This window comes from Narcine bancroftii, chromosome 6 (genome assembly GCF_036971445.1).
Source record: "Narcine bancroftii isolate sNarBan1 chromosome 6, sNarBan1.hap1, whole genome shotgun sequence".
Taxonomy (NCBI): Eukaryota; Metazoa; Chordata; class Chondrichthyes; order Torpediniformes; family Narcinidae; genus Narcine; species Narcine bancroftii.
In genome coordinates this window covers 51,353,686-51,381,248 of record NC_091474.1, presented here as the reverse complement: position 1 = coordinate 51,381,248, position 27,563 = coordinate 51,353,686, and the positions used below count along the sequence as shown (strand labels likewise).

The 27,563-nt window shown below is 46.5% G+C and overlaps 1 protein-coding gene and 1 long non-coding RNA gene across 10 annotated transcripts in view; one reads left to right on the top strand and one right to left on the bottom strand.

Moving 5' to 3' along the window:
• The window catches only part of rfc2 (replication factor C (activator 1) 2), a 79,671-nt gene that overhangs the window by 21,391 nt on the left and 30,717 nt on the right, over positions 1–27,563 (bottom strand). For 4 of the 9 annotated variants that reach the window (XM_069884967.1, XM_069884966.1, XM_069884965.1 and 1 more), the window contains exons 3-6: positions 25,931–25,972; positions 16,795–16,945; positions 16,053–16,159; positions 2,185–2,286 (exon numbers count right to left, since the gene is read on the bottom strand). In XM_069884967.1, the coding sequence (XP_069741068.1) occupies positions 2,185–2,286; positions 16,053–16,159; positions 16,795–16,945; positions 25,931–25,972 (402 nt within the window). Of the gene's footprint in view, positions 1–2,184; positions 2,287–12,726; positions 12,819–16,052; positions 16,160–16,794; positions 16,946–25,930; positions 25,973–26,683; positions 26,907–27,563 lie in introns of those variants that run through there. The other 5 variants (XM_069884970.1, XM_069884968.1, XM_069884969.1 and 2 more) reach the window with 4 other exon arrangements.
• Positions 3,866–27,563, top strand: part of LOC138736085 (uncharacterized) — a 46,197-nt gene continuing 22,499 nt past the window's right edge. The window contains exons 1-2 of the long non-coding RNA XR_011340083.1: positions 3,866–3,953; positions 4,388–4,491. This is a non-coding gene — a long non-coding RNA (uncharacterized lncRNA). The remainder of the gene's footprint in view (positions 3,954–4,387; positions 4,492–27,563) is intronic.

Sequence of the window (27,563 nt, the reverse complement as noted above, 5' to 3'; positions counted from 1 at the left end):
CATACGTTTTGAACAGTGGGAGAAAACCAGAGCCCCCGGAGGAAATTCATGCAGACACGGGGAGAACATACAAACTCCTTACAGACAGTGTGGGATTTGGACCCGTCTCGATCGATGGCACTTAACAGAGTTGTGGTAACCACTACGTTAATTGTGCCTCCACTAATTTTCCGGGTAACCTCCTCGAAAAACTATCAGATTAGTTAAACACAACCGACAAGGCACAAAGCCATGTTTACCATCCCTAATCAGCCCATGGCTATTCAAATATTTGTATATCCGATCTCCTGGAACACCTTCCAATAATTTACCTACTATTGATGTCAGGATTTCCAGCCTATAATTTCCAAAATTACTTTTGGAGCCTTTTTTTTTTAAAAAACAACACAATATAATCTACCCTCCAATTTTCTGCCACCCATGTCTAAGGACAATTTAAATATTTCTGCCAAAGTCCATGCAGTTTCAGTACTAGCCTCCATCAAGGTCCAAGGGAATATTCTGTCAGGCCCTGGGGATTTATCCACCCTTATTTGTTTTAGGCAGCAAGCACTACTTCCTCTTTAATCCGTATAGGTTCTATGACCTCAATGCTTGTTTTCCTTACTTTCCTTGACTCTGTGCCAGTTTCCTGAGTACTGATGCAAAAAGCCCATTAAATATCTCCCCTATTTCTTGTGGGATCATATATAGCAGACCACTCTGATCTTCAAGGGGACCAATTCTGTCCCTCACTATCCTTTTGCTCTTAATATACCTGTAGAAACCCTTAGGGGTTTCCTTCACATTGTCTGGCAAAGCAACCTCATGACTTCCTGATTTCTTTCTTGAGTTTTTTTTCTTACATTTTTTATACTCCTCTAGTACCTAATTTACTCTGCATTGCCTATACCTGCTATTCACCTTTCTTCTTTTGAACCAGATTCCTAATATTCCTCAAAACCCAAGATTCTCTATGCCTGTTAACATTCCCTTTAATCCTGACAAGAACATATATTCTCAAAATTTCACCTTTGAAGGTCTTCCACTTACCGAGCACATCCTTGCCAGAAAATATATCCCAAACCATGCTTTTAAAATCTTTCATTTCCTCAAAATTTGCCCTTCTCTGATTTTAAATCTCAATCTGAGACCTAGTCCTATCCTTCTCCATAACTAAGTTAAAAACTAATTGCATTATGACCCAAAATGTTCCCTTACACATACTTCTGCTGCGTATCCTGTCTCATTCCCCAATAGAAGATTCAGTATTGCACTTTCTCTAGTTGATATCTCTATACATTGATTAGAAAACTTCCCTGAATACATTTAACAAACTCCAAGCCATCCAGCCCATTTACAGTATGGAAGTCTCAGCCAATATGTGAAAAGTTAAAATCTCCTACTATCACAACCTTATGTTTTCTGCAGCTGTTCAGGAAAGTTTTCTACAGATTTGCTCCACAAATTCTTATTGACGATTGGGTGGTCTATAATACAATCCCACGAGTGTGGTCATACCTTTCCTGTTCCTCAGCTCCACCCATTTCGACTCAGTAGCCTCTTGTCTGTCCTGCCTGAGCACAGCTGTGATATTTTCCCTGACAAGCAATGCCACCTCCTCTCCTTTCATCCCCCTGGCTCTATCACATCTGAAACAAAGGAAGTCATCATACTAATGCCTCGTGAAGAAAGCACATCATCTCCTCTACTTCCTCAGGAGTTTGCGGAGGATCGACCTGTCATTGGAATCCTTTGAAAACTTCTACAAGTGTGCAGTGGAAAGCTTGCTTTTAGGTTGCATCATGGCCTGAGGGTACGGGAGCACCAATACCTTGGAGCGAAATGCCCTGCCAAAGGTAGGAGACACACCCCAGTACATCCCAGGTAAAACTCTCCCCATCATCCTGAAAATCTACATATAATGTTGCTGTTAGAGAGCAGCAGCAATCATCAAGGTTCCACACCACCCAGGACAAGCTGTTCTTGCTGTTGTTATCAGAAAAGACTTACAGATGCTCCAGAGTTGTACCTGCAGGTTCAGGAATAGCTGCAACCCCTGAACCATCAGGTTCCTGAACAACGGACTAATTCAGAGATTCATTTAAAGACTCTTACTTTGCTCATTATTACTGTACTACATTATTTATTTTCTGTACTCTCAGTCAATTTGTACACTGACAATATATTTGAACAGCCACTCACCTGTCTGCTTCATCTAGGATGATAATCTTGTGACGACTTTTTGGTAGCGTAACTTTCTGCTGGGCAAACATTTTAATTTTGTTTCTAACCACATCAATACCTCTGAAACAAAGGCAACTTGCAATTATGTCAGGTCATTGTTAAAGTCACATGTCAAATCATTGTTAAAGTTACAAGTCAAGTATACAAAGATATACTTTGCATGAAGTATCAAGGACAATTGCAAGTATCTAGACCGATGAAAGATTTAATCTCAAATTTTGTAATGCAAAGTTGGTACATGAACTTTGATTCAGCAGATATAACACACAAAAGTGCTGAAGAACCCCAGCAGGTCATGCAGTGTCCATAGGAAGCAAAGAGATATAGCCAATATTTGGAGCCCGAGTCTGAAATGCTGGCTATATCCCTTTGCTTCCGACGGATGCTGCTTGACCTGCTGGGGTTCTACAGTAATTCTGCGTGTTGCACTCAATCACAACAACTGCAGATTTTCCTGTTCAAATTTGTTCAGCTCTTCTGAGATTGCAACCTCTGAAACAGATTATCAATAAATAGGGTAAACTGTTTTAATTGTATTCCTCTGAAGTGGCACACGAGAAATATACAAGTGAAGATCATCCTCGATTTTGCGGTTTTGACTTGTAGTTAGTAAGGTGATTGAGGCAATGATCACCAAAATATGCTGGATTTTTTTTCCTTCTCTGAAATAAGTATTAGCAACAGCTTTAAAGGACAGTGTGCAAGATTACACTGTCGAATCCTTGCAGGATCAAAGGCCAATAGAGTTTATACAGATGACTATTTCAGTGCAAGGAATCCCATACAGTCATGAAGAGAAGGTGGAATCTCCAAAGATAGGACTGGTTGTAAAAAGTGAACAGGAGTCACTTGAGCTGCCATGTTTTTTCTTGCACATTGTGAAATAGAATGATGTGGTCATAATCTGAGATCAGCTGATCACCTTGATTCTGCTACTATCAAATGCAGTGTAAAAACACAAAATGTCCTGGTTCTGAGTTATAGAATCATTTGATCATTTCAAACATAAATGTTGCAAACAGCAAGTGACCAGATGCAACAGGGAATGCTTTATTTTGCATCTATTCATTTCCACAATGCTTTCAACAGTATTAACTGTTAGTAGGACACCATTATTATTATAATAACACCAATGCTGGAGAAACTCTGCAGGTCCAACAGAGTGCTTTTTATTGAAAAGATACATGACCAACATTTCTGGCATTTTGTAGGCAGATGCTCGAACAAATAGTGTGGGGGGGGGGGAGGGGGCAAGGGGAGGAGCACAGTCATACAGGTAGGAGGTAATAGGTGGATAAGAGTGGGAAGGCACACCAGCAAACAAGGAGAGGGGGTTGGTTCTAAGCATTTGAGTACAGAAGGAGCGAAAAAGAGAAACTAAAACTATGATAATCACAAAAATAAACAATAATGCGAGCAACCAACGGAGAATATTGTGGTCTAATCCCCCAAATATACCATTTAACCATGAAAAAGGATTCAAACTATCCTTGTGGGCCACAATACCCAGACACTGAAGCTCACGAACAGATTTTGAAACATGCTTAACAATATCAGATATATTAGTGGATACATCAGGCCGTGTCCCCCATGGGCAACTCCCTCGGAATGTCCTCGACATTACAAATCCAATTGCTGGTACCAAAGCAGCTGTTAAGCCAGATCACCAGGAGCGTAAAATGGAGAACCTGGAACAAAGAAGCCTGACACATGTCACTCACGATACCGTAAGCGTTCAGTGTTTAAACAGACTAAATCATCCTGTCCCTCAATAGCTACCCATCGAGTGCTACCCTGGGCAGGTGTCACTATTTCTCCTTTTACAGGAGGGCCACTACCTGATGCTGCCACCCATACCTTTTGTCCGGCATTCTCTAGCTCGGGAATGTGGGGCAATGACTGTTTTTCCTCTAGAATAGGCTGTAGTTCAGAAGCGTGAAGAAGTCAGTGGAAAGGTGTACCTCCCTTCAAAGGGCGATAATTCAAATTGTTGACTGCCTGCTGCAGCACATGGCACTACCCCTTCAGGGTCCCCAGTGGTGTTAACAAACGAATTAGTTCCTTCAGTAAGCCATTCATTCGTTCAACTAACCCGGCAGCCTGTGGGTAATAAGGAATATGGTGGACCCATAAAATACTGTTGTCAGCTTCCCAATCACAGATTGCCTTCCCGGAAAAGTGTGAGCCATGATCAGACTGAATTTCTTCTGGTACATCATAACGAGAGGAGTGAGAGGAAGAGGAGCCAAGAGACAGCATCAGAGGGTGAGTATAATAAATAGCTGGACTTACCAGGGCTTGGGCTCAGAAAGGTCAGACTCGGGGTCGGAGGAGACAGTGAGTCAGTGCCTGGTATTGGTTGAGAGGAGGAGGAGCCAGGAGTTAATTGGGGTAAATTGATCAGGGCTAATAAAAGGAGTAGAAAGGGAGGGAGCGGCGCAGTGAATGAGTGGCCCAGTGAAGGAGTGGGGTCTTAGGACTTTGGTTCGAGGGACTTTGGCGAGAAGGAGCTACTTGTGTGGGAAAGGTATTTATATTAAGAAAGGAGGAAATGGAGTCAGTTGGGGTAGTTAAGTGCTCCAATTGTGGGATGTGGGAAATCAGAGAGAGCACAGCTGTTTCTGATGACTACACCTGCAAAAGGTGCATCCAATTGCATATCATAAGTGACTGTGTAAGGGAGCTTGAGCTGCAGTTGGATGAACTGAGGATCATAAGGGAAGCAGAGGCAGTGATAGAGAGGAGTTACAGGGAGACAGACACCCCTAGAAGGCAGGAGTCAGGGAATTGGGTGACTGTGAGGAAAGGAGGGAGAGTGCCAGTGCAGTGTACCCCTGTGGAAGTGCCACTCAGCAATATGTATTCTACATTGGATACTGCTGGGGAGAACAGCCAATCTGGGACGAGTCGTTGGGGTCAGGTCTCTGACATGGGGGCTGCCCCTGAGGTTCAGAAGAGAAGGAGGGATAAGAACAGAATACTTGTAGTTGGGGACTCGTTAGTCAGAGGGACAGATAGAAGGTTTGTGGGATGAGATCGGGGATCCAGATTGGTATGTTGCCTCCCTGGTGCCAGGGTCAGGGATATCTCTGATCGAGTACATAGCATTCTGCAAGGGGAAGGAGAACAGCCAGAAGTCGTGGTCCATGTGGGGACCAATGACTTAGCTAGAAGTGGGGATGAGGTCCTGAAACAGGATTATGTGGAATTAGGTAGGAAGTTAAAAAACAGGACCTCCAAGGTAGTAATCTCTGGATTGCTGCCGGTGCCACGTGCTAGTGAGGGTAGAAATAGGAGGATGTGGAGGATGAATGCGTGGCTAAAGAGATGGTGCAGGGGGCAAGGGATAAGATTTCTGGATCATTGGGATCTCTTCTGGGGAAGGTCAGACCTGTACAAAAGGGACGGACTCCACTTGAACTGGAGGGGGACCAATGTGCTGGCAAGCAGATTTGCTAGAGCTGTGGGGGAAGGTTTAAACTAGTTTGGCAGGGGGGTGGGGAACAGAGTGTGAGAGCAGTGTCAAGGGAGCATGGCCACCTATATAAGAATAAAAACGATAACAAAGGTAGGATGGAGATTAGGGTAGAAGGTAGAAAATAGAATGTATATGAGGGTCATTCTCTGAAATGCATATATTTTAATGCAAGAAGCATAGTGAACAAGGTAGACGAGCTGAGAGTATAGACAGATACTTGGGGTCACGATATTGTGGCAATTAGTGAGACCTGGCTACAAGAGGGGCAGGACTGGCAACTTAACGTTCCAGGATACATTTGTTTTAGATGTGATAGATCAGGGGGTAAAAAAAAAGGGGGAGGAGTTGCTCTGCTTGTTAAGGAGGACATTACTGCCGTGAGGTGGCAAGATGGTCCGGAGGGATCATCCAGTGAGGCTGTTTGGTTGGAATTGAGGGGTGAAGGAGACATGAGGGTGCTAATAAGGGTGTATTACAGACCACCAAATGGGTCAAGAAAACTAGAGGAACAAATGTGTAGAGAGATAACGTATCTGTGTGAGAATCATAAGGTAGTGATCATGGGAGATTTTAACTTCCCTCACATTGATTGGGATACCCATACAGTTAGAGGGCTGGATGGGCTAGAGTTCGTTAAATGTGTTCAAGATTGTTTTCTGAATCAAATAGTAGAAGAACCGACTCGGGACAGTGTAATACTGGATCTCCTGTTAGGGAACGAGCTAGGTCAGGTATCAGACATTAATGTTGGAGATCCAATTGGGTCTAGTGATCATATTTCTGTTAGTTTTAAGGTAGTTTTAGGGAAGAGCAAGGAGGGGCCTAAAGTTGAGGTTCTGGATTGGAGAAGAGCAAATTTCAAAGGAATAAGAAGGGATTTGGGGAGTATTGAGTGGGACTGGATATTTTCAGGTGAGGGTGTAAATGAAAAATGGAGGATATTCAAAAAAGAGATTTTGAGGGTACAGAGTAGTTATGTCCCAGTGAGGATCAAAGTAAAGGCTGGAAGTCATAGGGAGGCTTGGTTTTCGAGGAATATTGGAAATCTGGTTAGGAGAAAAAGGGAGGTGTACAAGAGGTATAAAGAACAGGGAGCTGACAATTTGAAGGAGAACTACAAGGAGTGTAGAAGGAATCTTGAGAAAGAAATTAGAAAGGCCAAAAAAAGGCACGAAGAGGCTTTAGCAGACAGAGTGAGAAATAAATCCAAAGGGTTTCTATAAGTACATTAAAAGTAAAAGATTAGTGAGGATAAAATTGGACCCCTTGTAGATAGTGAGGGTAGGCTGAGTGAGAAGTCAGAGGAAATGGGGGAAATTTTGAATGATTTCTTTGCCTTGGTATTCTCTAGGGAAAAAAATATTGAACCAGTTGAGGTTTAAAAAAATAGTGGGGAGGTAATGAAGCATATAAGGATAACCGAGGAGGTAGTGATGGCTGTGTTGAAAAAGATAAAGGTGGATAAATCTCCAGGACCGGACAAAATATTCCCAAGGACACTCAGGGAGGCTAGTGGACAGATAGTGGGGCCATTAACAGAGATATTTAGGATGTCACTGGCCATGGGGGTAGTGCCAAAGGATTGGAGGGTGGCGCATGTGGTTCCGCTGTTTAAGAAAGGGTCTAAATGTAAACCTGGGAATTATAGGCCCGTGAGTCTGACATCTGTGGTGGGCAAGTTGATGGAAAGTGTTCTGAGGGATGGTATTTACAAATATTTGGAGGTACAGGGATTGATAGGGAGTAATCAGCATGGTTTTGTCAGGGGTAGATCATGCTTGACAAACCTGATTGAGTTTTTCGAGGGGGTTACAAAAAAGGTTGATGAAGGGAAAGCTGTGGATGTTGTCTATTTAGACTTTAGTAAAGCTTTTGACAAAGTTCCCCACAGGAGGTTAGGAAAAGAGGAGGAGGCATTAGGTATAAATGAGGAGACAGTGAAATGGATTCAGCAATGGTTGGATGGGAGGTGTCAGAGAGTAGTGGTAGAAAATTGTTTGTCCAATTGGAGGCCGGTGACTAGTGGAGTTCCTCAGGGATCGGTTCTCGGTCCACTATTGTTTGTTATATATATTAACGATCTGGAAGTAGGGGTGGAGAATTGGATAAGCAAGTTTGCGGATGATACAAAGGTTGGTGGTGTTGTGGACAGTGAGGAAGATTACCGTAGATTAAAAGGTGATTTAGGAAGGCTGGAGGTGTGCGGTGAGAAATGGCTGATGGAATTTAATACAGATAAGTGTGAGGTGTTACATTTTGGAAAGGCAAATCTAAATAGGTCATATGCATTAAATGGTAGGCTATTGAGATGTGCAGAGCAACAAAGGGATTTAGGAGTGATGGTAAATAGTACCCTCAAGGCTGATACTCAGGTAGATGGTGTGGTGAAGAAGGCATTTGGAATATTGGCCTTCATATATCGGAGTATTGAATTCAAGAGTAGGGAGGTTATGATGACATTGTACAAGGCATTGGTGAGGCCAAATTTGGAGTACTGTGTACAGTTTTGGTCACCAAATTATAGGAAAGATATAAACAAAATAGAGAGAGTGCCAAAGAAGGTTCACGAGAATGTTGACAGGATTTCAAGGTCTGAGTTACAGGGAAAGGTTGTGCAGACTGGGGCTTTTTTCTCTGGAGCGTAGATTGAGAGGGGACTTGATAGAGGTGTTTAAGATTTTAAAAGGGACAGACAGTAAATGTGGATAGGCTTTTTCAATTAAGAGTGGGGGAGATTCAAACTGGAGGGCATGGTTTAAGATTGGAGGGGGAAAATTATAAGGGGAACATGAGGGGAAATTTCTTTACGCAAAGAGTGGTAGGGATGTGGAATGAGCTTCCAACAGATGTGGTCGAAGCGGGGTCATTGGTTACATTTAAGGAAAGACTGGATAGTTACATGGATAGGAGAGGACTGGAGGGGTATGGACCGGGTGCTGGTCAGTGGGACTAGGAGGGTGGGGATTTGTTACGGCATGGACTAGTAGGGCCGAACTGGCCTGTTCTGTGTTGTAAGTGGTTATATGGAGAAATTAAATGGTTTAGTCCTTGGATAGTGCTAGCTTGGTCAGCCGTCTTGGTGGGAAAAGCAAAAACCAGGCCCGAAAAGGTCCTAGTAATCTAGGACGTAACGTTTACCCATACAGTCTGGCATAAGGCCTATGTAATCAATTTGCCTAACCGCAGCTGAGCGAGCTCCCCGTCTTATTCGGCCATGTGGACCAGGAGGAACGGTGCGGGACTTCACAAGCTGGCATGCAGGGCATATATGCACGACCATGTGGACATTGTCCTGATGGACGGGTAAGGCATGTGTACGGGCCCACATAGCTGATCCCTTCTCCCCCAAATGGCCACTCTGTTCGTGTATGCAGCCCACCCCTTCAGGCCCTCTGATTGCACAAGTCAGAATATACCACTTCCATTTAACAATAGAGGACTGCTGAGCCCGCCCGATCTTTAGATTAGCATCATTAGCCAGGACCCAGTTCATTATTGGAAGTGCAGGTCTTAATTGAACATCTGCATCGCCTGTCATTCTTTCAGTCTCCAGCAGGGCCCAGTAACAGGCTAGTAACTGTTGTTCAAAAGCAGAATAACGAGTGGCAGCCTTGGGAATGGTACGTGACCAGAATCCCAGTGGGACTCGGTGGCCCTCTTGTTTCTGCCAGAGGCAACAGGATGCCACATCATCAGTAACAGAGACTTGTAGTTCATAGGGGGTATTTGGGATGCGGGGAGCAATGGGCAGGGCCTGAAGAATAGCCTGCTTGGCGGACTGGAACGCCCTTTCCTGATTGTCACCCCATACAAAGTCTCTTTTCTTTTGGTTAAGCTTGTATGGAGGACATAAAAGCAATGCCAAGTGTGGAATATGGCATTGCCAGTATCCCAATAACCCCAGGAAACGCTGGGTCTCTTTTTTGTTAGTAGGAGTGGCCAAGACTGCGATCTTATTGTGTACTTTATCGGGAACCACCTGTTCTTCAGCATGCCACTGAATTCCAAGGAAGATAACTGTCTAGGACGGGCCCTGTACCTTGGGGTGGGGGTTAATGGCCCAACCTCTTTGCATCAGGGTATCTTGGACACTCTCTATACCTTCCTGTACCATCTCTTCCGTGGCCCCTTGGATCATCACATCATCAATATAATGGTGAATTGAGAGAGAAGGCGATACTTGCACTGTCTCCAAATCACGGGCAATTAGGCTGTGGCAAATAGTGGGAGAGTGTACATAGCCCTGAAGGAGGCGGGTGAAGGTATACTTGCGCCCCTTCCAAGTAAATGCGAACTGATCCTGTGAGACCTCGTCTATAAGAATACTGAAGAAGGCGTTAGCGAGATCAATCACAGCATACCATGTTCCTGAGTTCCTAGTAGCAATGTTTTCAATAAAGGTAACAATGTCCAGAACTGCCGAAGCTAGTGGTGGGGCATGTTTATTCAAAAAACGACAGTCAACTGTCATTCTCCACTTCTGGACCGGCCAAACAGGCCTATTAAAGGGCCACGTTGCGGGCCTCACTACCCATTCTTCTTGCAGAGGATCGATGGTGGCAGTAATCTCTTCCTGCCCCCCAGGGAGGCGATATTGTGGAATGCATACTGGTTTTGGGGGGAAAGCACCATCACAAGATCCGACTTAGCACGACCCACCACTAATCTTTTAGTAATAGTCCGAATTCCAAATCCCCCTTGGCTAGTGTTAAGGGCCGTACCGGCCAACATATTAATACCTAGGATGCACTCATCAGTGGCAGCCACCAGGGCATGTAACCATATAGGGGAAGGGCCATCACCCACCATGGCACAGACTTTTATTTCCTTCACCAGGGTGATCACTCCTCCCATTCCTTTTATTCAAAATGTTGGTCCAGTCCAGAGGTCAGCGTTACCCAGAAGCACCGAGTGCTCCGCACCGGTATCGACCAAGGCCAAATATTGGTGGTCATTATCCCCACCCCAATGGATTGTTATCGGTATGTAGGGTCGTGGGTCCCCGTGTATCTGCCGTATCTCAATGGAGTAGACACGGGAGCCCTGCCCACACCCTCATGCTTTAGTAGGGTTCGGGGTCTTCCAGGCCCACATGCCACTATTATTCATAAGAGCCTTTTTAACCATTTGTTGTATCTCATCACGGGTAACTGGAGCAAGAGAAGCTGGCTCAGTGGGAGCAGCAGTGGGAGCAGAAGGCACAGCTGGGCCAGGAGGACTCAGCAGCTGGGGAAGATGTTCCCCTGCCTTCCTCTTATAAAGGGCATAAAGGACTGCAGTAGGTTTCCCATCAATATCACTTTTAGGTATGCCTAACTTTAACAAGGTTAGAAAAAGGTCTCTTCTTGTCCCGTTATTAACAGCAGCCCCTCTCCTTTCATCCTGCTTGTCTGATTTAACCTGGGTTGTACGTGAATGAATTTTACCTCCCAACTCTAATTCTCCCTGCCCAGATAAGGCGTGCACCGCCTCAGACACAGGGTGTCCAATTAGCGGGCTAGTTACGGACAGAACCAGTCCCTGTACAGTGGGTTGGGCAGAATGAACCAATCTGGTATGCATTCTAGCTGTGAATATCTCTTCATCAGGGCTTCCCCCATGTACCCACAGCCTCAAACGCCCTGCATACAAGGCAGAAGCCAGGGCCTGCTGACGAATTACTGCTATACCCTCCTCTGGGGTGCCCCAATTGTTGTAAATGTAAATCCCAATCTACTGGTAATGGGTATACTTGTAGCAGGGCATCCCCTAGAGTAGCAAGTGAGTAATCCACCTCTCTTCCTCTACCCCGCAGCTCAGCAGTGACCTGGATATCAGTAGTCAATGTTCCTAATCCCAACAATTCCTCAGGGGTTAAATATACATTTCCCTCTCCTTGCTCCCAAACACACAGGAGCCAGGCTGCCAGAGTTTCTCCCACCTTTTGCCTAAATCGATCTCCAATGGCAGCCAGGCTCTTTTATAGAGAAGTCGTGTATCATTGTCTGCTCTTGAACCCTGCTCCCACTTTGGCCCACAGGGTCCTTTGTCCAGTGGACGGAATGAGGCCTAGGCCATCCCGTAGAGGGGGTGGGCCATTGAGCATAAGCAGGGGTTCAGGTATTTTCCCCTGGATCCTCTTGAGAGATCGGGGTATCTATCCCTTCAATCTCTACCCTTACATCATCCCTTCTTCCATCTGTTTGGGAAGTCTGCTGTCTTATGGGGCAGGCATGGGGCAGTATGTTAGGCACATGCTGAGGAGTATCTGCATTATTACCATGGTCATCTTTCCAGATATTCCCATCCCATTCATCAATTACATCAGGATTGTCGCCATTCCTTATCATGGCACGAATACGATGTGGATTGGATTCTACTCCATGCCTTTTTTTTATCTGCACAGAGCTGCTGCCGGAGTTTAATATTACAGCAGATCGTTTGGACATGCTTATCCTCCCATTCTTTGGCTCGGTCCTGACTGGTGCAAACAATCTCACTCATCATGGAACAGCGTTGTCGCTCCTCTAGTTGCTCTCTCTTATGCTGAGATTCTACTTCTCGCTGAACTGATTCTGCTTCATGCTGAACAGAGTGGCGTAAGGCTGTGGCCAGCAGCCAAAAACCATCCGTCAGCGTCCCCTTTTTAACAGGAAATTTACTTTCTCGAAGGAAAGTGGCAACCCGCTCTCCAAGAGGCGCACTTGATGGATCTAACTTCTCATCCCAACTGAGGGGTGGTCCCAACAAAGACAGGGTATTGGCAAACATGCCAAACCCATCGTCTTTGGAAGTCCATCCCGGAATCAAGAACTGCTCAGGGCTCACCTCTTTCTTTCGGCGAAACATCTTGAGACCAATCCTGCTGACTATGCCAATTGTCTTGGGTAAACTTGTACCTCTCACTTTGTTCGTTTTAGATTGGTCACAGTGTTTGAGCTACCGAAAGGAAATAGACACACACACCGAGAGCAGTTCAGTTTATACAAGTCTTTATTACTAAATCTAAAGCTGAATTCACTCTACAATATGCAAGCCCTTACCAATTATACTTATCGATGCCTGGACTGGTCCCAACTGCTGAAGCGAGGCAACGACTGCACACTTGTAGTAGGTTGTCGGGGTGCCGGTAGCAGCTTCTCCACCTCCCTCGACCAGGACGTTAGCTGGCCTCTTGAAGTTCTTCTTGCTGAGAGATGTTGCCACCTCTTGCAGAGTCTTTCTCTTCAGCAGTGGGACCATGGCTTATATTACCCAAAAGTTGTTTACTTCAGATCTTATCTCTTTCAACAAATGGTTTAATTATCTTCAAAGTCTCCTGACAGTCTGCGACCAACAAAAGAAAACTTCATGTCTGGGCCTCATAAGTGTAAATTAGATAAGGTCTTCCTATTCAACTGCATCCTGGGCCCCATGGTGGAATTTAGATGTGTCTACTAAATATGCATCCTGGGCCTCATAGTGTAAACCAGATGTGTCTACTAATTCTTAAAAAAAAACTGGCAAGTTCTCAGCCTTGCAGCTGAGACACAGTTTAAATCTTTCATTACACTCTGTGAATGGAGAGACAAGAGGAAATGTCAGAGGGATGGTGAAGGGAGAGAAAGAAGGGGGAATGGGCTTGCAGAAACCAGAGAAGACAGCATTAATTCCATCCAATTTACGTGTTGTCCTGGTTTGATAGTACACGAGACCACGGACAGATGTGTCAGCATGGGAGTGGGGTGCAGAATTGAAATGGTTGGCCACTGGGGACCCCATAATTGATGCAGACAGAGGGAAGGTGCTCATTGAAATGATCTCCCAGTCTGCGTCCAGCCTCTCTGAAGTAGAATGAAAAACACAACGGGAATACCGGATGTAGTGGGTGACTCCGTGGATATGGTGAAGTGTTGCATCACTTGGAAGGACTGTTTAGGACTCCAAACGATGATGAGGGAGGCGGTGTGGGCACGTGTGGCACTTCTGCAGCCGCAGGGTAAGGTGCCAAGAGGGCAATTAATAGGAAGGGATGAGAAGATGAGGGAGTCACGGAGGGAGGGCCCCTACAGATGGCAGAGAAAAGATGCGTCTGATGGTGGGACCACGTTGTAGATGTCTGAAATTACAGAGATAATGTGTTGGATGCTGAGAACAAGGGGTATCCTTTTTTTTTTGCATTTGGAGGCAGATGGGGGCCAGGGCAGATGAGCGGAAAATGGAGGAGGTGGGGATAAGGGCTGAGTTGATGGTGGTGAAGTTGAAGCCACCGTACTTGGAAGAAGATCTGGACTGTAAGACCTCATCTTGGGAATAGATGCGATGGAGATAGAGAAATTGAGAGAAAGGAATAGAATCCTTGCAGGGGTCTTGGTGCAAAGAAGTGTAGTCAAGGTAGTTGTGGAAGTTCGTGGGTTTGTGAAAAAATGTCTGTCAAAAGCTTGTCTCCCAAGATGGAAATAGAAAGATCAAGAAAGGGAAGAGTGTTGTCAGAGATGGTTCAGGTGAGTTTGAGATCAGGGTGAAAGTTGGTAGCAAAGTTAATGAACTTGACGAGCTCATCATGGGTGTATAAGGCAGTACCGTTGTAGTCGTCAATATAGTGGAGGAAGAATTGAAGGGCCTTGCCTATTTAGGCTTTCAGCATGGATTGCTCCATAAAGCCAGCAAACAGGCAGGCATAGCTGGGACCCATGCTACTCCTTTGAGTTCGAGAAAGTGGGATGAGTCAAAAGAGAAATTATTAAGGCTGAGAACAAGTTTCACCAGGCAGAGGAGGTTGGTGATGCAGGATGACTGACTGGTTAGGTCTCTTGTCAAGAAAAAACTGGTTGGAGGACTTTGAAACCTTCTAATAAAAAGAAAGAAAAGAGACCTTCTGTATGGGGATGAAGGTATACAGAGATTGGATGTCCATAGTGAAAATGAGATGGTCTAGCTCAGGGAATTGGAAGTAATTGAAGGGAAGGAGGACATGTGAGGAATTGTGGATGTAGGTGAGAAAGGATTAGACCTGGGAAGATAAAATGGAGTCATGGTAGGATGGTATAGTTTAGTGGAGCAGGAGCTTGCAGAAACAATGGGTCTTCTATGCTCTTGCCCTTGCCCCCCCACCATTTTGTTTGGGCGCCTGCCCACATTTTGTCCATACTTTAATGAAGGGCTCAAGGCTGAAACATTGGTTATGTATTTTTATCTTTGCTCTACAAAGTACATTGTTTGACCTGCTGAGTTTCTCCTGTATTGCATTTTTACTTCAAGCACGGTGTCTGCAGACTTTCATGTTTTTCTCCCACCCTTTAAAATGTATGGGGGTTGTAGGTTAATTGGGGTATTTAGGCGGCAAGGGCTCATGGGCCAGAATGGCCTGTAATCATGCTGTACATCAAAATTTTTTTTTAAAAGTCAAACTATATTTCATGCTCTTTATTAAAAATGTTTCCTTTAGTTTCTTTTCATAGTCCCTTTCAAAGGCCAGGTGCTTCTGAGTATGATTTTGTTGCTACTACAGTTTCTGGACTTGAATAAATGCATAAGATTTTTACTTAATCTTAAACCAAAAGTAAATTAAATTATGGGTAGCTGGATTTCAGTGGATCAACTGCATAAAGGAGGGGCACATGAAAAACACAAGATTTAAAAAATAGTGATTACTTCTAACTGAGGATCCACAAAACAAAGAAAATACCTGCAATAAATTCTGCATGTGATTCCGCTGTTTGAGGTTTCAGTGGACACAAATAGGCTTTGGCAACTCCTTCGTTACAATAGGGCGGCACAGTTACCACAGGGGGTGGCATGGTTGGCGCAGAGGACGGCACAGTTGGCGCAGAGGATGGCACGATTGGCACAGAGGATGGTACAGTTGGCGCAGAGGACGGCACAGTTGGCGCAATGCTATTGTAGCGTCAGCAACCCGGGTTTGATCTGGCGCTGTCTGCAAGGAGTTTTTTTTGTTCTCCCCTTGTTTGCGTGGGTTTCCTCTCTGGTTTTCTCCCACTTTTCAAAATTTGTGGGGGTTGTAGGTTAATTGGGGTATTTTATTTGGGGGAGCACAGGCTCAAGTGCTGGAAAGGCCTGTTACTGTGCTGTTTGTCTAAAAAAAACAGGGACTATCTCACAAGCGCTTCAATGGCTATAAAACATCAGTGTGCCTCAAAGGGCTATTTAAATGAAAGTTTTTCTTCATACCCCTTATACTAATAATACTAATGCCAACTGATAACAAAAAATCAGATTTTCTTTTTATATCTCCTTTCCCTATTGAAGCATCCTTACCCTGCAGTCCTAGCCAGATGGGTAGAAGTATCTATCTGATCTATTTTATTGTCAGCAATGATTATGACCCCAGATCATTTTCAAATATCAATACTAAATATAGGACTCTCACCGGTCATTTGAGGCATTGAGTTCAAGAACAGCATCCTTTAATGCAGGACCTAACAATGCTCGTGCCAAGCACAAGATACTAGTTGTTTTTCCAGTGCCAGGCGGACCCTAAATAAGGACAAAAATAAATCATTAACAACTGAAGATAAACAAGTGCTTTAACAATTAACTTAAAAATTACATAGACTACTAAGAGCTAGCATTCAGCAACAACTACTTCTCAATAAATATAAAATCAAAAGACTGTTAGCTAAAAGACAAACATGGCCAGGATTTAAATATGGTAGCGGTATGCAACTGGACCACAAATACATTTAAAAGTTTGAATTATGATGCAGCAGCTGGGAAAATTAATTGAATCTGAAATAGGTAGGTAGTATCAGTAAATGTATTACGAACTGTACTTAAAACTAATTCACAATATCCTTCCAAGAAGGAACTCAGCCAACCCTGTCTGGTCCAAGAGATTCCTGTTATTTAACAACTCCCTCAAAAGGCCTGGCTAGCAATTCAGCTTAGGGGCAATTGCGCATGGTCAATAAATGCTCAAACTCGAAAATCATGTTTTATTATTAGGAAATCAATTTAACTAGCATCAGCTGTAAACCTGCACAGCAATGAAAGGAAAAGATACAACTAAATGTCTCCTGCCATATAACAAACAAGGTTTCTTTCCCTAAACCAGCAATCTCCAAAATAATATTGATAATATTATTTGGTAATATGGGGTAAATTATTCTCACAGGCAAGATGAGATTTTTTCCCCCCCAAATGGCCAACGATAGGTACATAGACAGTAAAACTCCTGGTATCCTGCACCGATGGGGATTGGTAGATGCCAGATAAGTGTATTTTCCAGTTGCCTGAGACTTGCTCTTGCCATGCCTAATATACCTGCATTAAGAACAAATGGTTGAAAAGACAAAACTACACTGTACATATACTGAACAAACTTAATTTACATGAATATATAAACCTTAAAGTATTTTACTTTATTTTCAGTCACATTCTTTGAAAACATTTAACATCGCTGCTACCCTTCTATGAAGTCGCCTGAAAGACGAACAATAACATTAAAGATAATTACTCCCCCCCCCCACCCAACTCCCAATTTAAAGCTTCTAACCGGGGCTATCGTTACTGAGGAGGGATAAGGAGACACTTAAGAGAGTCATCCCAAAGGTGAGCAGCATCAACCAGCTCATTCAAACACAACTTACTTAAACAGCTGCTACAAGCAAAGCACTCTGCTGGTTGAATATTTGTTCCCATCTTCACCAAAGATGTATGTGTTACTTCAGAGAACCTTAATTTTTTCAATTTTAAACTTTACCTATTATTTTAATTTTTAAAATTTATCTTTCTCGGTTTTTTGGCCAGTTGCTTGAGACTGCCCGTTGCTGGAGTTCTGGATACCAGGGAGTTTACTGTACTAAATACATTGGGAGCAATATACTTTCATCTAATAGAAAATCACATTATTAATAAATATATTAATCAATAGCTCACCTTCAATTTCAGTAATGGGTTTCACAAACATATTGAACTCAAAATTCAAATGTCAGGGATCAGTAGTTTTGTGTCCCTCAAGCATTTTAGTCTGAAGCATTTATTTGCTTATAACTAGCAAGAGAAATTTACATGGCTGGGTGTAAATGGGGAGAAAGATAGTCTGTAAGGTCTCAAAGAACACAAAATCTAGTTACTGGGTTGCTGTTTGTGGGTGCTCTAACTTAAGCAATCTGGCTATGTTGTCTTTAAAGAAAACTAACATGTTCCTAATCAATAGGAATGTTCTTTGGCTTGGCTTCGTAGACAAAGATTTATGGAAGGGTAAATGTCCACATCAGCTCCAGGCTCGTTTGTGGCTGACAAGTCCGATGCGGGTCAGGCAGACACGGTTGCAGCGGTTGCAAGGGAAAATTGGTTGGTTGGGGTTGGGTGTTGAGTTTTTCCTCCTTTGTCTTTTGTCAGTGAGGTGGGCTCTGCGGTCTTCTTCAAAGGAGGTTGCTGCCTGCCGAACTGTGAGGCACCAAGATGCACGGTTTGAGGCCATATCAGCCCACTGGCAGTGGTCAATGTGGCAGGCACCAAGAGATTTCTTTAGGCAGTCTTTGTACCTCTTCTTTGGTGCACCTCTGTCACGGTGGCCAGTGAAGAGCTCGCCATATAACACGATCTTGGGAAGGCGATGGTCCTCCATTCTGGAGACGTGACCCATCCAGCGCAGCTGGATCTTCAGCAGCGTGGACTCGATGCTATCGGCCTCTGCCATCTCGAGTACTTCGATGTTAGGGATGAAGGCGCTCCAATGAATGTTGAGGATGGAGTGGAGACAACGCTGGTGGAAGCGTTCTAGGAGCCGTAGGTGAAGCCGGTAGAGGACCCATGATTCGGAGCCGAACAGGAGTGTGGGTATGACAATGGCTCTGTATACGCTTATCTTTGTGAGGTTTTTCAGTTGGTTGTTTTTCCAGACTCTTTTGTGTAGTCTTCCAAAGGTGCTATTTGCCTTGGCGAGTCTGTTGTCTATCTCGTTGTCGATCCTTGCATCTGATGAAATGGTGCAGCCGAGATAGGTAAACTGGTTGACCGTTTTGGGTTTTGTGTGCTCGATGGAGATGTGGGGGGGCTGGTAGTCATGGTGGGGAGCTGGCTGATGGAGGACCTCCGTTTTCTTCAGGCTGACTTCCAGGCCAAACATTTTGGCAGTTTCCGCAAAACAGGACGTTAAGCGCTGAAGAGCTGGCTCTGAATGGGCAACTAAAGCGGCATCATCTGCAAAGAGTAGTTCACGGACAAGTTTCTCTTGTGTCTTGGTGTGAGCTTGCAGGCGCCTCAGATTGAAGAGACTGCCATCCGTGCAGTACCGGATGTAAACAGCGTCTTCATTGTTGAGGTCTTTCATGGCTTGGTTCAGCATCATGCTGAAGAAGATTGAAAAGAGGGTTGGTGCGAGAACACAGCCTTGCTTCACGCCATTGTTAATGGAGAAGGGTTCAGAGAGCTCATTGCTGTATCTGACCCGACCTTGTTGGTTTTTGTGCAGTTGGATAACCATGTTGAGGAACTTTGGGGGGCATCCGAGGCGCTCTAGTATTTACCAAAGCCCTTTCCTGCTCACGGTGTCAAAGGCTTTGGTGAGGTCAACAAAGGTGATGTAGAGTCCTTTGTTTTGTTCTCTGCACTTTTCTTAGAGCTGTCTGAGGGCAAAGACCATGTCAGTAGTTCCTATGTTTGTGCGAAAGCCGCACTGTGATTCTGGGAGAATATTCTCGGCGACACTAGGTATTATTCTATTTAGGAGAATCCTAGCGAAGATTTTGCCTGCAATGGAGAGCAGCGTGATTCCCCTGTAGTTTGAGCAGTCTGATTTCTCTCCTTTGTTTTTGTACAGGGTGATGATGATGGCATCACAAAGGTCCTGAGGCAGTTTTCCTTTGTCCCAACAAAGCTTGAAAAACTCATGCAGCTTGACATGCAGAGTTTTTCTGCCAGCCTTCCAGACCTCTGGGGGGATTCCATCCATACCTGCTGCTTTGCCACTTTTCAGTTGTTCAATTGCCTTATATGTCTCATCCTGGGTGAGGACCTTAGGGGCTGTTGAGGGAGCTGGAGCAGGGCGGAATCTTGGACTGAGCGGTTGGCACTGAAAAGAGATTGGAAGTGTTCTGACCATTGGTTGAGGATGGAGATCTTGTCGCTGAAGAGGACTTTGCCGTCTGAGCTGCGCAGCGGGCTTTGGACTTGGGGTGAGGGGCCGTACACAGCCTTTAGAGCCTCGTAGAAACCCCTGAAGTCGCCAATGTCCGCGCTGAGCTGGGTTCACTTGGCCTGGCTAATCCACCACTCATTTTGGATCTCCCAGAGTTTGCGCTGAAGATGGCTACATGCGCGACGGAAGGCTTGTTTCTTCTCTGGACAGGACGGCTTTGTAAGGTGAGCCTGGTGGGCAGCTCGCTTCTTTGCCAGCAGCTCCTGGATTTCCTGGCTGTTATCGTCGAACCAGTCCTTGTTTTTCCTGGAGGAGAAGCCCAGTACCTCTTCAGTGGATTGCAGTATGGTAGTCTTCAGCTGATCCCAGAGGGTTTCAGGGGACGAGTCCGTGAGGCGGATTGCATCGTCGAGCTTTGCTTTGAGGTTTGCCTGGAAGTTTCCTCTCACTTCGTCTGACTGCAGGTTTCCAACATTGAACCTCTTTCTGGGGGCTTTACTGTTCCTGGGCTTTGGCTTGAAGTGAAGGTTGAGCTTGCAGCGAACCAGCCGGTGGTCAGTGTGGCATTCCGCGCTGGGCATGACCCTGGTGTGGAGCACATCTCGTTTGTCTCTTTCTCGCACCAGGACGTAGTCCAGGAGGTGCCAGTGTTTGGATCGGGGATGCATCCAGGTAGTCTTCAGGCTGTCCCTCTGCTGAAAAAGGGTGTTTGTAATGACAAGCCGCTGTTCTGCGCAGAGCTCCAACAGGAGGCGCCCATTGTCGTTGCACTTGCCGACACCATGCTTGCCCAGGATTCCTGGCCAGGTTTCTGAGCCTTTGCCGACGCGAGCGTTGAAGTCGCCAAGGATGACAACCTTGTCGGCTGTAGGGGTGCGTTGAATGAGGTTGTGCAGGTCAGTGTAGAACTTGTCCTTTTCTGCTGGTTCCGCCTGGAGGGTTGGAGCATAGACACTGATGAGGGTGATGCGACGCTTGTTTTGAAGGGGTAGTCGCATGGACATGATTCGGTCCGAGTGGCCTGTCGGGAGGTTTTCGAGTTTGGAGGCAATGGAGTTCTTGACCATGAAGCCTACACCAGATAGGCATCGTTCATCCATAAGCTTGCCAGACCAGTAGAGTGTGTAGCCTGCGCTGCGTTCTTGGAGGCTGCCTACATCTGCAAGGCGGACTTCACTGAGAGCAGCTATGTCGATGTCAAGTCTGAGGAGTTCATGTGCGATGAGGGCAGACCGACGTTCAGGTCGGTGGCTATCAGCCTTGTTTAGCATGGTTCTGATGTTCCAGCATGCTAGCTTGAGTTTGTGAGCTTCTTTTGAGGGGGAGGACGTGGAGGGGGAGGACGTGGACCAGTCTTCGGGCCTGCGCAAAGGAGCTTTTAGGTGGAGTGCAGTGCGCGCAGTACTGGCCCCACCCTTTACACCCATGGTTCGTGTGCCGTGGCCAAGCAAGCTGGGACGTGGCAGCGAGGTCCTTGGGTCGTAGGTTTTATATCGGAGTGGCCTTCTCCTATGCAGGTTTCTTACCCGGGCTGGAGGGGCCTGCCTCCCCTCCTAGTCGGTCCATACTGCCCGGACCGGGGCCGGGGCCGCTGCCGCTCTCTGTGGTGGCACACCGTTATGCAGGCGAACCAGCCCCGCTTGTAACACACGCACGGGGCAGCTAGCAAACATGGCGCCATCGGGTGTTTTCCCCTTGGCACCGGGCTCAGAAGCCCACAGTTGGGGACCCACGTGACACCCTGGTGACATCAGCGCCCCTAGCGCAGTTTTCAGCCAGGTCCAGGCTGGGAGTATAAGGCCAACCAGGCAGCCTGCAATAAATCAGTTCTGCTCACTGAGCTCAACCCGTCTGGTTGTGTGTTATTCCAGTTAGCAGTGTTGCTGCCTCTACAATTGGTGACCACAAAAGGTTCAAACACCTTTGAACCCAACATGAGCGACCCTTCGATCAGTGCTATAGTTGTCAAGCTCCCTGATTTCTGGGTGCAGGAGCCAGAGACCTGGTTCAGCCACGCAGAGGCTCAGTTTCACCTCCGCCATATTTCATCAGACACAACCAGGTTCTACCATGTGGTCACCGCCCTGGACCAAACCACCACCAAACGTGTGCTGCACATCGTTCAACACCCACCTGCGGAAGATAAATGCAAGATCATCAAGCGGGTGCTCACCGGCTCCCTCGGACTATCCAGGCGCCAGCGTGCCGTTCAGATGCTGCACCTCAATGTCTTGGGGGATAGGTCCCCGAATGAACTAATGTACGAGATGCTCGCACTCATGGGCGATCACACCAACTGTCCACTTTTTGAGCCCAACTTTCTCAACCATCAGCCTGAGGACATCGGGCCGCTACTGGCCCAAGAGAGCTTCGCTGACCCAAGGAAGGTTGCTCAGAAGGCTCAAGAGCTATGGTTCAGCAGTCCAGCAGGTCGCAAGTCACGGGCATGACCACTCCAAGCCTTCCTCTTGCACTGCTGTAGAACACCCAGTCCCTACAGGGGCCACAAAGAGCATAACCAGAGGCAAGGCATCTGCTCCGGGCCTCTGCTTCTACCACCAGCGCTGGGGAGCCAAGGCTCGGAAGTGTTGTCACCCCTGCTCGTTCCAGGGAAACGAGCAGGCCATCCACTGTTAATGGCTGTGGTGGCTGGCCAGGGACACAGCCTTCTCTGCCTGCGGGACTCAGTCAGTTGCCGACATTTCCTCGTTAACACTGGGGCCCAGATCAGCGTCATTCCAGCCACGGCCATCGAGTCCAGGAACCGGCCTCAAGGACCTCCCTTCCGTGCGGCCAATGCAATGGAGATCCGGACGTATGGAGACAAGACCGTCCACTTCCAGATCGGCCGGTTCACCATCTCGTCCCTTCTGACCGCCATCCTGGGTGACGACTTCCTCCTCACCCACGAGCTCCTGGTTGACAATCGAGGTAGGTGCCTGGTAGATGCCCATACCTTCTAGGCTATTCGCCTCAACGCCTCCCGCACAGAGCAGCCGCAGATGGCCATGATCAGCACGTACAAGGACGAGTTCCAACATATCCTGGACGAGTTTCCGGCCCTCCTCAAGCCACAGTTCTCCGCTGCCTCACTGCGCCATGGGATGTTCCATCACATCCTCACCCAAGACATGCCGGATAAGCTCCAGGTGGCAAAGGAAGAGTTTTCACATCTGCTGGAGTTGGGGATCATTCGGTGCTCCGACAGCCCTTGGGCTTCACCGCTCCACCTGGTCCTGAAAGCCTCCGGCGGCTGGTGCTTCTGCGGAGACAACCGGTGGCTCAATGATGCGACAGTTCCTGACCGTTACCCCATCCCTCACATCCAGGACTTGACTCCAAGGTCGACCTGGTGCGCCGTATCACCAAATCCCGGTGCACCTCGAAGACATACCCAAGACGGCCATCATTACCCCCTTCAGCTTGTTTGAATTCCTTCGCATGCTGTTCAGTCTCAAGAACGCTGCCCAGACTTTCTAACGCCTTATGGACTCCGTAGGCAGGGACTTGGATTTCATCTTCATTTACTTGGATGACATCTTTGTTGTCAGCAGGGATCGGGCGCATCACAAGGCCCACCTCCTGACTGGCCGACTTCGGCCTCATGATCAACCCAGTCAAGTTTGGGAAAGAGTCCATGCAGTTCCTGGGCCATACCATCACGGCCAAAGGAGCCATGCCTGCCACTACAAAGATCGCCGCAATCAAGGAGTTCCCATGCCTGGACAACCTCAAGTGGCTGCAGGAGTTCGTGGGTATGGTCAACTTCTATTACCGTTTCATCCCAGGCACTGCCCGCATCATGGAGCTGCTCTTCGGCATCATCCCAGCCAAATACAAAACGCTTGCCTGGACTCCAGAGGCCTGCAGGGCATTCGAAGCCACGAAGGATGCCCTCGCGAAGGCTACCTTGCTCACCCAGCCACACACCGACCTGCATATGGAGCTCTCCATCGATGACTCTGCCACAGCCATCGGCGCCATCCTGGAGCAGCAGGTGAATGGACAGTGGAAGCCACTGGCATTCTTCAGTCAGCTTCTTCGCCCACCAGAGCGCGTATAGCGCCCTCGACCATGAGTTACCTGGTGGTGCGGCATTTCCACTATTTCTTGGAGGGAAGGACTTTTACCATCTTTACCAACCACAAACCCTTCACTCAGGCACTCGCCATGGCAAAGGATCCCTGGTCGGCCCGCCAGCAGCGTCACCTCTCCTTCGTGTCGGAGTTCACCACCGACATTCGGCACAAGGCGGGGAAGGACAATGTGGTCGCCGATGCACTCCTACGACCGGCCATCTGCGCACTGACACCCGGCCTCGACTTCGACCAGCTTGCCCGGGACCAGAAGTCCGACAAGGAGACGCGAGCCTTCAAGACTGCCATCACGGGCCTGCGGTTCCAGGACCTCCCGGCTCCTAGTGGTGAGGGCACCGTTCTGTGTGATGTCTCCATGGGCACCCCACGACCAGTGGTTCCCCAGCTGTGGCACAGGCAAGTCTTCCACCATATCCATGACCTTTTGCACCCTTCCATCAGGTTCATGGTCCGTATGGTGGCAGAGCATTTCATCTGCCACGAGCTGCGGAAGCAGATCGCAGGCTGGGCCAGAACCTGCACCCATTGCCAGCTTTCCAAGGTGCACAGGCACACCAGAGCGCCCGTACAGGAGTTGAAGCATGTCCGGGAACGGTTCAGCCACATTCACATGGACATAGCTGGGCCGTTACCCATTTCCCGGGGTAACTGTTACCTTTTCACAGTGGTGGGCCGCACCACTCATTGGCCCGAGGCGATCCTGATGCCAGATGCCTCCACGGACTCCTGCTCCCGAGCGCTGTTGCATGGTTGGGTCGCCCGGTTGGGCGTCCCAAATCACCTCACCAGTGATCGGGGCGCCCAGTTCACCTCTGCACTCTAGGCACAGTTCGCCAACAGGCTGGGGATCGAGCTACACCGCACCCACGGCCTATCACCCACAGGCCAATGGGCTGGTCGAGCGACTACACCGCCACCTTAAGTTGGTACTTAGGTGGACGAACTGCCTTGGGTGCTCCTGGGCATCCGCGTGACACCCAACGATCTACAGGCATCATCAGCTGAGCTGGTCTACGGCGCACCGCTAGCACTACTCGGTGAGTTCGTAAACGCACCTCACAACCCCCAGCTGTCACCGCATGAATTACTCCCCCACCTCGGGCCTAGTCGGGCTCCTTCGCACCTCCAATGCCGCCCAGACATGGTACCTCTTACGGTCCTCTTACGTCCCCAGCGAGCTGCACTCCACGAAGTAGGTTTTTATTTGGCGAGGCCCGTCCACGGCACGACTAAAAAGGACATCGATGCCGGTTCTGGGGGGGGGGGGGGGGGGCGCGGCTGTGTGCCGTTATGCAGGAGAACCGGCCCCGCTTCTAACATATGCGGCGGGGCAGCCGGCCAAAATGGCGCCATCGGGGCTTTCCCCCTTTGACCTTGGCATTGGGCTCAGAAGCCTGCACTTCGGGACTCATGTAACGCCCTGGTGACATCAGCGCCCCCAGCACGGTTCTCAGCCGGGTCCAGGCTGGGAGCATAAGGCCAGTCAGGCAGCCTGCAATAAATCAGTTCTGCTCACTGAGCTCAACCCATCTGGTTGTGTGTTATTCCAGTTAGCAGTGTAGCTGCAGCTACAAGCCATTCTTTTCAAACCCACAAGAACAAGCAAAACCACTGTACACATAATGCACCACACCAAGAAATTAAATGGCAGAAACAGTAGAATAGGGGGGAAAACACTAATGCAATGCCTGGGGCCCAGGTTCGAATCTGGCGCTATCTGTAAGGAGCTTGTGCATTCTTCCTCTGTCTGCATGGGTTTTCCAGAGTGCTCCAGTTTCCTCCCACCCTTCAAAACAATCAGGGTTGTAGGTTAATTTGGGCCCCACAGGTTTAAATGACCTGATTTGGCTTCTAATATGTTGGAAATAAAATTTAAATTAAAAAAAGGTGACACCAATTTGCAATAGATATAATAAACACATTATTAGTATAACTTCCCCAGCTTCTCCCTCAAAGTATCATTCATAACTGCTTTTAAGTATGAGCAAAATAGCTTGTGTTTCAAAATCATCCCAATATGTTGTTATGCATTTATGTAAGGAAATGCAATAGAAGATTCAAACTCACCGCAATAATGATGTTTGGTACATTTCCTTCTCTTGCAAAAACCTGTTGAAAATTATGCAATGGAATTACTTAACCATCGGCAACCTATTTTCAGTTACAAATTCAACAATTAACTATTCTGCATTCACATGTATGGAGATAGCATATTAAATCAATAACACATTACAGTGAGCTAGAGAATCAATAAAGAGCTTGCCATCCAACTACCTAGCCTAAAATGATATAGTCACAATCACAAATTAGTGCTTAGTGCTTGTCTCTCACAAGGTGACCATCACAGTTCCCAGTGTCCTGCTGGATTCACTCATATAATGACCTACTGTGCAGAGCAGATGCAAGAGGCAACAAGGCCAGAGACAGTGGTCACTTCATGAGCTGCCTTCACACTGTTGGAAGGCCTATTTCATGATGTTTAAATATATGATCGACACAAATTGGAAAAGCTGAAAAAAAACATTTTACCATTAAAAAATACTTGAACATACTTTTAAATTAATCTTGATGTAAATATATCAAAACATTGTATCAGCAAATAATTCAAATTAATGAGCCATGCTGGATGGCATTAAAGCTGAATGGCCAGGGATAAAGTGCACCAGACCTTTCAGTTTACAAATTAATGGAAATGCTACAATACTCAACTGCAATTCCTCATTGCAGTATTCAGGTATGAAAGTTCAGAAGCAAACTAGCTGTCTGCAATATTTTGCATATTCAGCTGACATAGATAAGCAATTAACTTGTTTGACTCACAGAATAAAAATGATTGTCTAATCCTTCTGGCATCTCAAACCAATTATTCCATCACAAAAGAAGATAATTGGAACTGCAGAAAATAATTAGAAGTAGAGGAGTTCTCCAAGCAAGTCATAGGTCCTCAGTGATTTATGAACTATTTTAATGACTGGGGGAAGAGAGACATGGTGAGGTATCCAAGTTTTCTGAGACAGAAAAGGCGCATGATGAGGATATTTGGATTGTTCAACAGGATGTCATGCGTCACTTAACGTCCATGATATGTTCTGTGAAATAGGATGTTAGGCAATTTGGATGTTGTACGAACATATTATTAATATAAGCATTTATTATGACTATCACAACAAGTATTATAGGTTATATATGTACTGTACCATTTTACACCTGGCAACACAATTGCTTTGTATACAAGATTCATGAGATACACGTGTTGTGTGCGGGAAGCTGTTACATCCCTCCTCCAAATGTATATTGTGAACAGTTGTAGACCCAGCACCAATTCTTCTAGCACATTACTAACAATTGACAACCAGAGAAACATCCAATTATCCAAATTCTCTGTCTCCCATTGGTTAATAAATCTTCCATCCAAGCCAATGCATTTCCCTGGATCCTTATCTTACATAGAATCTTTTGTGCGGCACCTATCAGGAACTTTTTAGAAATCCAAGTATACTGCATTCACCTGGGGTCTTCCATCCATTGCACATAATATCGTCACATTGGCCTAAAGACCCATCCACACACCCTAGCTATATATTTTGTTAGGACACAAGTACCAGCACAATTCAAAGAAACCATGTTCCAATAGAGTAATTCTTCCCATTACTGGGGCCTATTTTCTTCCACAGCAATATTGGAATCATATAATTATTTT